The 13340-nt window shown below is 40.3% G+C and overlaps 1 protein-coding gene across 3 annotated transcripts in view; it reads left to right on the top strand.

Annotated features, from left to right (window-relative positions):
• Nucleotides 1–13340, top strand: part of RNF19A (ring finger protein 19A, RBR E3 ubiquitin protein ligase) — an 88037-nt gene that overhangs the window by 58049 nt on the left and 16648 nt on the right. For all 3 annotated transcript variants that reach the window (XM_005291662.5, XM_065585960.1, XM_065585961.1), the window contains 3 exons: nucleotides 8275–8483; nucleotides 10476–10620; nucleotides 11411–11573. In XM_005291662.5, coding sequence (XP_005291719.1) covers nucleotides 8275–8483; nucleotides 10476–10620; nucleotides 11411–11573 — 517 coding nt within the window. The remainder of the gene's footprint in view (nucleotides 1–8274; nucleotides 8484–10475; nucleotides 10621–11410; nucleotides 11574–13340) is intronic.

The raw sequence follows: 13340 nt of genomic DNA, 5'->3' as shown, positions 1-13340 counted from the left end.
TGAGCACTTGTTGTAAAATGCTGTAGGTACCTCACAGAGCGAAGACATTTTGTTGACCCAAAGGGTTATAATTTAAAGTCTAAATGGCACAACATTCTGGGCTTATAAACAAGAGGGGGAGAGGGGAAGAAGGATACAGGGAGGAGCAAGGAAGGATAAGGGTAACAAACAGATGACAAAATAAGTAAAATAGTACATACAATGGGTGAATTTACACTAAAAATGTTGCCAAAAAATACCTCTGGTAGGAATTCTAGGCCCTGATCCTGCAAATATTTATGTGGATGCTTAAATTTAAGTGTGTGGGTAGTTCCATTGACTTGAATGGGAAGTCTCATGTGATTAAAGCTAAGCACATGTATGTGTTTGTAAAATCAGAATCCTAATGTAGGCAAGTCTTCATCAGCTCTTGTCCATTGTTGGTTTAAATCTGTTGAAAAGCAGGTTTTATGGACACAGTGGTAAAAATGGATCTAGCTATAGGAGCCTTATTTATACTAGAGCTCCCACTAGTTGGAAGCTTTTACAAAAAGTTCTTAGGGTAGGCAAGTTTCTTTTAAAAGGATCTTGCTTTTTTGTTTCATCCCCTTCATTCCCTCCCCTTTGGATTGTCCAGTTTTGTGAGTTTCTCAGTCACTACTGCAAGCTAGGGCTGTGCTTGTATCTTAACTTTTTTTTTCAATGAAAGTACAATCATTGATTTAAAATGTGCTTGCATGGTAAAAACTTAGCAACTTAAAACAAAAAATTGTTAAATCTGATACCTATAACTTTATATTCTGTACTTCACTCAGTATGAACAAAGAATAGAGTAGCTTCACATTTTTGTTATCCTGCACTACCATGGTGTTACGGTTGTAGGGGAACATGTACATCCAAACAAATTATTTTCATTTTTTAGTGTTATGAAAACTTTTGTTACATTCTGTATAAACCCTTTTTTAATAAATAACTGAATTTTGGAATTTAAGTATATTTTAGAAGAACATACTTGCTTTGCAAATTTAATTGGGGTATTTTCCATTTGGAGTCTCTAATTAATTCTGTCACTTTAAATTTGTATCAACAGTGGGTTTTATAAAATTTATGCTTTTTTTTTTTTTTTTTTTTTTTTAACTGAGAAGTGCCATTTAAAAACACAAACATTTAGGGTGTTCACACTGTCTCTTGTTTATACATCAGTATAAACAAAATTAGGATGAAACATAACTTCATAACTAGTCATAAAAATTTACAGTACTTTGGCATGTACACTTTTGTAATGCTAAGTGTTTTTATATGTTTTTCTAATTGTTTTTAATAAGAATACAGTACCTTTTGAGCCTACCTAAGTTTGTGTATTTTATAGGTGGTGCTTCTAGCCCTATCTGTTAGGTTTGCCTGACAATTTTCATTATAAGACCCTGTTTTCAGTGGTTTATAACTTTATCAAACTTCCACCATTTGGGATAGAATTTTCCATGCTGGGTGTCTGCGTCTGGTAGAATATGTTATCAGCCAAAACAGTTCAGCTATTTCTGAGAAAAAGTCTGGTGACCTTTTCTTTCAAAATCTCTTAATCCCCCCCCTCCCCCCCCCAATGCTTTGGAGCAGGAACTTGATATTTGATAGAAGGGGGGCAGGGTGACCTTTTGTGCTAGAGATGTGCCTTTTGCTATCCAAGTAAAACTCTCCCAAATTTTGGCCAAATCATCCTTTTAAAAATTGCATTTTACACATGCTCTGTAGAGACGTTCTAGAGATTAACTGCTAAAATCTCCAAAGATTGCATCCTTACATGGTCTAGCATCTCTCAGCTTGTGCTAACCAGATGGCACTTGTGCCATCCTCAAACAGCAACTGAACATGCTCCAGCCCAGGAGAACAGACTTTCTTGAAATGGTTGCTCCCAGCTGCTCTGGGCAGGGATAGGGTCCAGGCACTGGAGCTCTTTCCTGTTGTCTCAGTGCTGGACCTCCTCCACTTTGCTGGCCCCCAGGCAGCAGGAGGAGTAAGCAGTCCCATTGAAATGCAGAGGAAAAACAAGATGGACTGGTGTAGCGGTAAAGAGTAGATTTGGAAAAGGAGTCTGGTGAGACTGGGACTGGAGGTAGGGAGAGAAATTGGGACTGACTGGGTGGAGAGGCTGGTACTGTGAGCTGGCAGGTGAGATGAGGGTGGAACTGATTGGGCAAGGAGACTGGGAATCAGGAAAACTGGGATTGGGGAGCCAGTGAGGAAAATTGGGTGGGGACTTGGGGACTAGTTGGCTGGGGTGCAGCACAGATTGGATGAGGAACTGGGAGAAGGGACAAGACTGGGACTGGCTGGAGAAGGAGACTGATAGTAGGAATCAGTGTGTGAGAGCGAACAGAAGGCAGTTCTGACAATGAGATGGGATACAGGGAGAGAATGGGATTGTCTGAGCAGAGACTGGGAGAAGAAGGCAGGAAGTGGGGGGATTGGGACAAGGAACTGATCAAGAAAGTCCTATGGCCTGTTATCCAGGAGGTCGGACTAGATGGTCAGAGGTCCCTTCTGGCCTTGGAATCTATGAACCAAGGAGAGGGTGTGGGCAGAAGACTGAGACTGGATGAGGGAACTAAAAGGGAGACTAGGCCTGGGGGCCAATTGCAGGGGAGCGAGGACAAGAGAGACAGATCCATCAAAGACTTGAGAAAGGGTGGTTGAAGCTGGGTCCGGATGTAGGGAAGGGGAGAGACTGGGCATGAGGGGGACACGGATTTATACAGCAAATTCAGAATGGAAGAGTGGGACTGGTTGGACGAAGGGATTGGGATGAAAAGCCTGAGGAGTGGAGATTGAGATCGACTAGAGAAGGAAAACAGGACTGAGATAAGGAGCCATGGTGGGTGGAAGGTGTAAGAGAGGATTGGGGCGAGGCAGAAGGGGTCAAGCTGGAGGGGAAAGGGCAGAGGAGTCGTCTGCCCACTAGAAGAGTACACTCCCATTCAGAGCCTGAAATGAGACTAAAGATTTCTGAGTCTCAGCATGTTTCTGATGTCAGCAAATATCTGTGAAACCAACTGTCTCTCCTCCCCTTCTAGTGCTGGTCCACATGCAGAATGGCAACCTATTATTGCTATCAGTTACTCAGCTCAAGTGACCGAGATCTAGGCAGTGGATCCAATATTGCTGATAGATCATGTGGGTGGCAATATAATGCTAGATGATGGAATTTGTTTTTTTCAGTTTGCTTTTTTTAAAAACTTGGAAAATTTTGCACAATAAACTGTTAAAATAACATTATTAAGGTTGCATTGTAAAGCACTCAAAAGTTCGGAAATGCCAGAATTAATGGGTTGTGATAGTAAGTGATCATATAATTAAAGACTATTTTTCCCATGTTCAGTGTGCCGCATTCAGTGCAGGATGGACGTGTTTTGGGGATGAATCAAGGTTATGTAATAAAGTGTGTTATCTGTTGGACTCCTGCCTTATTTGTTGCAAAAGTTGGAAGATGTGTAGTGAATGAAGTGAGGGGGTTTAGCTGAATCCCTGTCACTGCCAGACTTCCTATGGGATGCTGGGCAAATCACTTAAACCATCCTTTTTTACAGGTGGTCACTAATGGTATGTTCCTTATTTTTTGGTACCCAACTTGATACCAGAGGTCTGATTTGCAGAAGTGCTGAGCACTCAAAGCTAAAGCTAAAATCAGTAGGAGCTGTGCTTTGAGCATATTAAATACTATTTCATGCTAAATACTCTGAAAATTCAGGCCCTGGGAGTCTCAAATTTGGCATCCAAATTTAGTGGATGCCTTGACCTTAATCTCTTTGCCTCCGTTCCCCATCTGTAAAATGGGGATAATACCATCCCCTTACCTATTGTGTGTTGTGAAGATAAATTGATTGGTGTTTTTGAAGCACTCTTACTATAATAATAGGTACCACGGAAAAGCCCATGAGGAACGTAATTCTGTCTTTCATGGCAGGGTTTGAACAGTGTGCAATAAATTACGGCCAGGGTCCACACATTGAACTATAAGGGTAACACAAAATATTGAATAGCTGCTCATTAAGTGAGCACCATCCATTCTGTGCACTGAGTAAGATGAGTCTTGTGGAAAAATAGTATGTGACCATGTAATTAAAGACTGTATCATAATACCTATGTACAAAGGAGTCAAATTAAGGTTGCATGGGCAATCTTAATTCTATCACTTCCTAACTTTTGAGTATACTTTGCAACCTTAATGTTCATTTAATATGTTCTGTGTCTGTGTAATATAGAAATACTTTACAAATACTTGTGTGCCATTTTCATGTACAGTAAGAACATCTTTATTGAATGCTTGTAAAGTAAAAATTAAGTGGAATGACTGCTAGGTGCTCCGCAGCTATTTTGATATTGGATAAAGTAATTTCAAGAATAGATTCCCAAAGAAATACACAATCTCCAGATGAATAAACATATGCTTTAACTGTTACATGGTGCAGCACTAGGCATTCTCCTCTAGATCTGTGCTTTGACAAACTGCAAAGTATTAACTTACAAAGTACGTAGTTAAAATTGAAGGTTTATTTTTCTCAAATTAGTTATTTTGGTGGGATGTGTCACAATTCAGAGCAACTGTACCTGTGTTCCTCCTCTGTGGTCCCTCAAGGGCACCCACTCTAGGCTCCTGGCTCCTCAGCTGTCACCTCTCTTGGATAGAGCGCCACATCTCTTTCCCTTCTGACAGGAATTTTTCCAGGCTGCACAGTTCCCTGCCTGCACTGTGATATCCCCAGCAAGCCAGACTGCCTGAAAATTGGTGTATACAGTGTTGTAGCAGTGTTGGTCCCCGAACATTAGAGACACAAGTGGGTGAGGGTGATGTAATATCTTTTATTGACCAACTTCTGTTGATGAGAGACACGTGGGTGAGCTGTGTAAGCTCAAAAGTTCCTTGTCTCTCTAAAAATTGCTGTGTTTAACTCTACTGTCCTGGCTGAATTCCACTGTGGGGAGTCAGTATTGCCAAACCCAAACACGCAAAAGTCATGAGTGTCTTTTTAAAGTGCATTTTGGTTTTTTATATTTGGCTTCTGGTTTTTGAACTTAGAGTTCACTTGGTTCACATTTTCAAGCTTTGCTCATGACGATTTGAGTTAAAAACTTTATTATTAAATGAAAGCAGAGTTTCCTATGTAATTCTATGATTCCAGAAGCGAGGGCTTCAAGAAAAACACCAAATATTCCAGGACTTGTGATAAAATTACAAGAGTCTGCAGTAGTGGGGAGTTACTATCCACTTCCTAAAATGTACCCTGTAGAGTCATAGATTTCCAGGCCAGAAGGGGCCATTGTGATAATCTAGCCTGACCTCCTGCACATCCCAGACTACAGAACCTCACCATTCAATCCTGTAATACACACCTAACCTCTAGCTGAATTTAAATAGTTCAGGTTGCAGAGAATCCACCATTTACTCTAGTTTTAAACCTGCAAGTGTTCTGTGCTGCAGAGGAAAGTGAAAAAGCCCCAGGGCCTCTGCCAATCTGACCTAGGTAAAATTTCTTCCTGACCCCCAAAATGGTAATCAGTTAGACCCTGAGCATGTCAGCAAGACCCACCAGCCAGACACCTGGGAAGGAATGCTCTGAGTAAATCTGAGCATGTCTACACAGCAAATTAAAACCCGCGGTTAACCTCTGCCAGCCGGCTCGGGCTTACAGGGCTTGGGTTGCGGAGCTATTTCATTGCTGTGTAGAATTCTGGACTCGCGCTGGAGCCCAAGGTCTAGGAGTCTGTGAAGTGGGAGGTTCACAGAGCTCCGGAACACTACACATCCATGAAACAGCCCTGCAGCCAGAGCCCTGCGAGTCTGATTTGGCTGGCACAGGTCAACCATGGTTTTTCTTTTCTGGGCCCTTTTCAGAACCTTCCCCATCTACTGTCCCATCTCTGGTCATTGGGAATATTTGCTACTAGCAGTTGCAGGTAGCCACGTGCCATTGTAGGCAATCTCATCACAGCATCTTCTCTATAAACTTAACAAATTTCAGTTAGGTACAATGTTATTCACTTTGGGTAACATTTTCAAAAGCCCCTTGAATCATGTAAGTGCCTAAGTGACTCAGGCACTTTTGAAAATGGCACATAGATTCCTAAATCTCTTAAGTGCTATTAAAATTTTTACCCTTCTTGTCTTACTGTTGTTTTGTAATGTTAATCGCCTGCCATTGTATTCAGCCTCAAATGTTGCTACTTCTCAGCATTATGTGAACTATAATTTCAGTATTAAACATCTGTCTCTGGCTCTCCTTGTTTTTTCTGTGGTGCCCATTGCCACAGTATCTAAGTGTTGGCAGTGCTATATAAATGTAAAATCATTGACTAAGATTTTCAGTAAAAACTATTGACTTTGGGTGCCCAATTTGAGGTATTGGATTTACAGAAAGTGTTGGTACCAGTCCTCTGAAAACCCAGACTTCTTTAACGTGTCTCAGGATAGTCCTTAAAAATGAAGAGAACCAAAATCACTATTTACATTTGAAAATCTTGAATGTTAACATTTCCATGCCAGCATGAAGATTTCTCCCCCCCCAACCCCCCTATAGGTTTAATGTATACTTTTTTCCCCCTTCCTCAGAGCCACTTGAGGAGCCCAAGGGCTTCACTTTCCTTTCCCCCATCCTTCTAATCTTATGCATGCTGTCTCAGTGATGCCCTTTACAGCTCAGTAGTATCAGAGGAGACATACTCTCTGTGAAACCTGAAACACAACACTATTTACTTTTTTTGAGTGCATTAGCAAAACAGCAATTTGCAGTGCATCTTTCTCTTTTTCTGAACATGCTGTTTCTCTTGTACTCTTTATCTTCATCAACCTAGGAGTAAGGGACTGGGCAAGACATCAGAACTTGGATCTCCTTTGTGGCAGCATGTGTTGTGCTTCCATTACACCTCTTGGGCTGTACTTTATTTGGTTTTGTGGTCTTATGAAGATAATTTTGCTGTAAACAAATGCTATATAATATGCATGCTGAAAAGACCAATCCACTCAAGTACTGTGCTAATCTTTTTAGTTTTTTTTAAATGGTCAAATAACTATTTATGGTAATTACACTCATGTAAATGTTTTGCTTTTCACAAGAAACTATAGGCAAATGGACAGTCAGTAAAGTTTCCCAGTAACTTAATCTTTACTTGACCTAACTGCAATTTCTGGAAATTCTTAGAGGCAAACCCTGATCCCATGTCTCCTGGATGCAGAAGGCCCCGAACACAGCAGAAATTATGTGATTTGGTGTGCAAGAGAGATGGGAATGAAGTCATGTGGGATTTGCTGTTTTAAAATTCTGTAACACTTGGGTATGCTCTTAGGCCTGGATTTTTAAAGGTATTTAGACTGATTTAGGAGCCAGTCTCATTTTCAAAGGGGGTTTAGGCACTTAGTCTTAAGTCCCATTTTGGCTCCTACATCAGTTGGGGTTGTAATACTGAGTGCAGCAATGCCTGGATACCTTTAAAAATCTGGGCTTTGCCCTCTAATTCCTAACCCCAGCACATATTTGCCCCTAAAAGAAAATCTGTTTTAGCAATTTAACTTAACTTAAATTGCCTTTTCAGATATCTATTATCATTTCATGTTTGTAGGTGTTGCTTCAGTGTGTCAGACATGCTGGAGTATTGACTTGACTTTTCCCTCAAGAAGTGATTGCTGCAGGGGACTATGCCATACTGAATCCCTGTATTATTATAAATTATGTTTGTTTATTTTAGTGCTTAGGGACCAACTGAGTTTGGGGACCAGTTCTGATAGGCACTGTACAAATAGAGTAGTAGACAGTCCCTGCCCCAAAGAGCTTACACTGTCAATAGATAATACAAAGGGTAGGGGAAGGAGCTCTAACCTACAAGCAAAGTGCTTAGTGTGATGGTGGCAAACATAATGTTAGCCTATGATTGTTTTTTGGGGGGAGAGCTGAGAGAGTCCAGGCAAAGCTGTAGAAAAATATTTTCAGTGCCTATCTGTCCCTGCTTCAACTGCTCCTACAAGAGTTTTGCCAGCTTTAGTTTCTGGCTAGCTCCTCCCTGCAGTTTTCCCCAAAACCTACATGGCGGGGGGAGAAGTGGCTCTGCATCTGTCCTCATGCCCCTGGAGGTGTCTGCTCTGCACAGTTTTGGGTCTGAGGAGGTGGGTGGGGTAGCCTTGGCTAGGGGCCCCATTCTTTCCCAGTACAACAGTATTAAGCTGGTTCTGCTGTTGCCCTACTATCTTGTCTATAGATATTATTTTTGTATTAACAAAAATCTTTCTTCCACCCCTTTTGATCATTTAAGATATGCTGTGATTGCTTTTGGCTGTGCCAGCTGTCCCAAACTTACCTGTGGGCGTGAAGGCTGTGGTACTGAGTTCTGCTACCACTGTAAACAGATTTGGCATCCAAACCAGACCTGTGATGCTGCTCGCCAGGAAAGAGCCCATAGTCTGCGCCTGAGAACAATTCGTTCTTCATCTATTAGTTATAGCCAGGAGTCTGGAGCAGCAGGTATTTATTATCATATGTCTCTGTAAAATGTCTTACTAGTACAATTACATGATTAATATTACCAAAGAAAGAAATATGTGATGACTTAATTAGCTCCAACCCTGATTTTTTTTTTGTACCAGTTTCAGAACCATAAAACATTAATATAACTTTAGATTAAATTTAAAAAAAAAAAAGTGCTGAGTTTTTCTAATATGGGAAATTTTTGGTTTTCAGGAGTGGTAAAATCATGAAGGGGTAGCGCTGATGGCTTCAATTGTTACAAGCCTTTTTAGGATTTTTAAATCTTGAGTCGTTTTATAGTTTAAAAGTGTAATCTTCGGTGACATTGCAGTCAAGCATTCTTGAAGTACTGCTGGCTGACTAGAACCACTCTCTTCCCAATTGTATAGCTTTCACAGCTGAAACACATTTTTTTCCCTGTGGGTGGAATTTTGACAAGGTTTATAATACTGGTATAAATAGATCTGAAAAAGCAAAATTATTATTGATTTACTGATACCCACACCCGTATAAGAATGCATAAACGATCACTCCATGTGAGGGATATATCAAGGTAATTTCTGCTCGTCAATAAAGTGCTTCTACATTGGCCAGCCAGGAATCAAATAACTCAGATATGTGAAAATTAAGTCTTATTGCAACTGTTACTGAGTAAAAGGAAGGTTTGACTAATCAGTGGAACAATGTTTTGGTATCGCCAAGAGTTGCCTGTTTTGTCTGACACAAGCTTTGTCAAACGAAACTCTCTTGCTCGTTTATCTCTCCCCAACCGACTCTTCTCTCTGACTGAACTAATTAGACATATGAGGGGAAAGATTGTGTTCTGTGTCCCGTTGTCTCCCTGATTCTCTGATCTAACCTTAGCCTAGGGGCAGCTCTAACTTGTACAGTATGCATCTGGTCCCCTAGAGATTACATGCCAGTTGGGAATTGATAGCATGCACCATACTTTCATCACTCCCTCTTCCTGTGCACCATGGTCTGTGAGTGTAGGAGCTGGTTCTGCTGACTCTACACCTGCTCCAGACTCTCCCATGCTAGGCATGTCTCCAGCAGAGGGAATCTGCAGGAGTTTTCCACTGCCCCATTTTCTCCATCAAAAGCCTACTGTACCACAGCTTTCTTCTGCACCAGCAGTTATTTCTGACCAGCTAACCAATGGGGCGTGCTTTACATAACTAATATTGCTATGATGAGTGAATTGTTTGTCCTGTAATTCTGAATCAGAGTAAGAGTCTGGGAAATAGTCCAGGAATCACAACAGAAAAAGTTTTGTCAGTATGCCTTATCTTGTCTTTCCTATCATTAAGGTTACCCTTTGGGAAACTTTCATTTTTACACTTGTCAGTGAAAGAAATAAACCCTTAGCAATATTTTCAGTATTAAGCTCGGTTAGGAGCATTCGACAGATTCTGATTTGTCTGTTTCTGTAACAAATATAAATGTATCTGGTTTGGGGAGCAAGAGCATTAAGGGGAGGCCATGGAGTGGAGTCAAGAGCAGAGGAGTGGAAAAAGAGAACAAAAGATATGGAATATTTAAGGTGAAATGCATATTAAGTATGAAGAAGAAATAAAGGTTGGGACTCATGAGTGAAGATTACAGAAGTATGAAATGTGGAGAGGATTATATGCAAAAACTGCCTGTCATCATGCATATTTATTAATGTGCCTGTTTAATATCTAACTTACATTTTATTGACTTTGAAAATCTTTGTGTGTGTGTGAAGCTATTGATCTATCTAAATGTGATATATTTTTCTATATTTTAATTTGTTGTGATTAATACTACTATATTGATGGTTTCTAATGGTCATGACCAAAAACCATCTGCAATTAAGGATTTAGTAAAGCATATTTATAACAAAGATTTAGATACGTCTGCGTCAGAACTACTATGATCAGTCAAAACTCATATTTCTTGTCTGTGTTTAGATACATTTCACTTTTTCATAGAAATAGTATGATCTTCATGTTTCATTTTAAACAGCTGATGATATAAAGCCATGCCCGCGTTGTGCTGCTTACATAATAAAAATGAATGATGGAAGCTGCAACCACATGACTTGTGCTGTGTGTGGTTGTGAATTCTGTTGGCTATGCATGAAAGAGATCTCGGATTTGCATTATTTAAGGTATGTTTAGGAAAAATAGTTATAATTATAGATTATCTGAGACAAATATTTTCTCATTTTATACATTCAGCATTTTATCTACATCCTGTTTCCTGATTTTTACATTATTTTGCTTTTCCCTGTTTTGACTTATTTAACTTCAGGAGTGACTGGAGTGTTATACTAGTGCAGACTGATTTAAAGTTCTGCTTAGATGAATAAATGTTCTGTGCTAAAATATCTAGGGCCAGATTGTCCCGTCAACCGAAGGCCATCTTGTGTCTCAGCAGAGTAGAGAATTAAGCTTCTAGTGTTTAGGTATGAGAAATGGAATATTTTTTTTTTTTTGCTATGTAGGTACTTAAAATAGTCACCTTGTTCATCTTATTTCAGAAAATAAAAATCAAATGTTCTCTCACTTAGTTTCAAGCTCAGAAAGATGGATGCAGCACGTATTTAGTGTCACAAAATGAAATGGTGTACATGTTCACAATAGCTACTTTTACTTTAGTTCTAGTGCTGACCATTTATTTTGAGTGTTAAGTTGATATAACTGGAAGTTAGTTTCCATGTGAAAATGATAATTTGTGTTGGCACTGAGCAGCACAAGACGTTATGTGGTATGATTCATAGCGCCTTTCAAAGGACATTGGAGCATCTGAAAGGTCTAAAGAAATAGATTTTAGACACTGTTGCCATCTGTGTAATATGAATTTTATTAGATATTAGATATTGTCATGTCTTAAAATAACTTATCATTGGCTCATTTCTAAGCAGTTGTATGTGTGTGTTTACAATTTGTTTCTATTAGCCCATCAGGTTGTACATTTTGGGGAAAGAAACCATGGAGCCGTAAGAAGAAAATACTGTGGCAACTGGGAACGCTTGTTGGAGCTCCAGTAGGAATTGCTTTAATAGCTGGCATTGCTATTCCTGCTATGATTATTGGAATCCCTGTGTATGTGGGGCGTAAGGTAAAGTGCACTGTGCTGCTTACCTTGCTTCTGGTTTTAAAATGCAGCACTCTTGAACATGTACACTGGTGTACTTTCAGTTGGCTCTGTTCACCATTCCTTCCCAAATAGGTTCAATGTGGGCACAAGAACAAATGGATATAAACTGGCAATCAACACGTTTAGGCTTCAAATTAGATGAAGGTTTCTAACTGTCAGAGGAGTGAAGTTCTGGAACAGCCTTCTAAGGGGAGCAGTGGAGGCGAAATACCTAACTGGCTTCAAGACTGAGCTTGATAAGTTTATTGAGGGGATGGTATGTTGGGACTCCCTACAATGACATGTAGCTGATCTGAGACTTCTAGAAGCAAATATTTTCAACAGCCAGTGATGGGGACACTAGATGGGGAGGGCTCTGAGTTACTACAGAGAATTCTTTTCCAAGAATCTGGCTGCTGGCTCTTGCCCACATGTACAGGGGCTAACTGATAGCCGTATTTGGGGTCGGGAAGAAATTTTTTCCTGAATCAGATTGGCAGAGACTCTGGGAGGTTTTCACCTTCCTCTGCAGCATGGGGTAGGGTCACTTGCAGGTTTAAACTAGTGTAAATAGTGGATTCTCTGTAACTTGAAGTCTTCACATCATGATTTGAGGGCTTCAGTAACTTGGCCAAAGGTTATGGGTCTATCACAGGACTGGGTGCGTTGGGTTCCGTGGCCTGCAATGTGCAGGGGGTCAGACTGGATGATCATGATGGTCCCTTCTGACCTTAAAGTCTATGACCTTGTCTACACTACAGGTTGCTTCAGTATAACTTACATTGCTCTGAAGTGTAGATTATTCACATCCCTGAGTGAAGTAAGTTATACCGATCTAAGCGCTGGAGTGGAGAGCACTATGTCAGTGAAAGAGCTTCTCCCACTGACATAACTACTGTCTCTAGTGGAGGCAGGAGTTATTAAGCCAAAGGGAGAGCTCTCTCCTGTCATCTTCGAGCATCTCCACCACAAGCGCTACAGCGGAGCCGCTGCACCAAAGTGCTGTAATGTAGACCTAGCCTATGAGTCCAAGTCTAATTCCTGACCATAAAAGCTATGGAGACAGTTTGCTAGCCAAGTTTTGTGGAACAGTGGTCACCAAGACTTTGCAAATTCATGTAAGATTTGCTGCAAACAAGCAATTTGGCCTGGAAAATTTCTGAAGTCCTATAGAGCAGGCTATAGCTAAGGGGTTTGGCCCTGCAAACCCATCATAGGTAAGAGAGCAGTAAGATGCATGGGGTCTGAAATACACCCTCCCTCAAGCTCATCTCAAGTGGGGACAAGAGCACTGGAACAATTTCTGTCCTCCTTCTCCTCAGTTGAATCTTGGGAAAGGCTATGCTGCTGAAACCCCTTCTCATGTCCCACTTTATTAGAACTATATAGAAAAATAAGTTATTAACTTAAGATTTTGTCATTGCTTAATATTTAATAAAGTTGATTGAAAGGAAGAAACAATGATTTATCCCTCCTTTTTTTAAGTTGATTGCAGCTACAAAAATAATATATGTTAAAGGCAAAGCATATATGGTGTAGCAGTCTGTTCACTCCTCTTACAAGACTCTGATATTTTGTACAAAGAATGCCTGGTGAGGTACCATTTGAAAACTCATCATTTGCTGACCACTACTGTCATGGTAAAATGTGTAGCAGCATTGTGTGTAAAGTTATAAGATTCTACTGTATGACATTACTGAGGCATATTCCCAGTTTGTGCTTGCTTCTGTAAACGTGTTCCTCAAAGAC

Source organism: Chrysemys picta, chromosome 2 (genome assembly GCF_011386835.1).
Source record: "Chrysemys picta bellii isolate R12L10 chromosome 2, ASM1138683v2, whole genome shotgun sequence".
Lineage (NCBI taxonomy): Eukaryota > Metazoa > Chordata > Testudines > Emydidae > Chrysemys > Chrysemys picta.
This window is presented reverse-complemented; position numbering and strand designations above follow the sequence as displayed.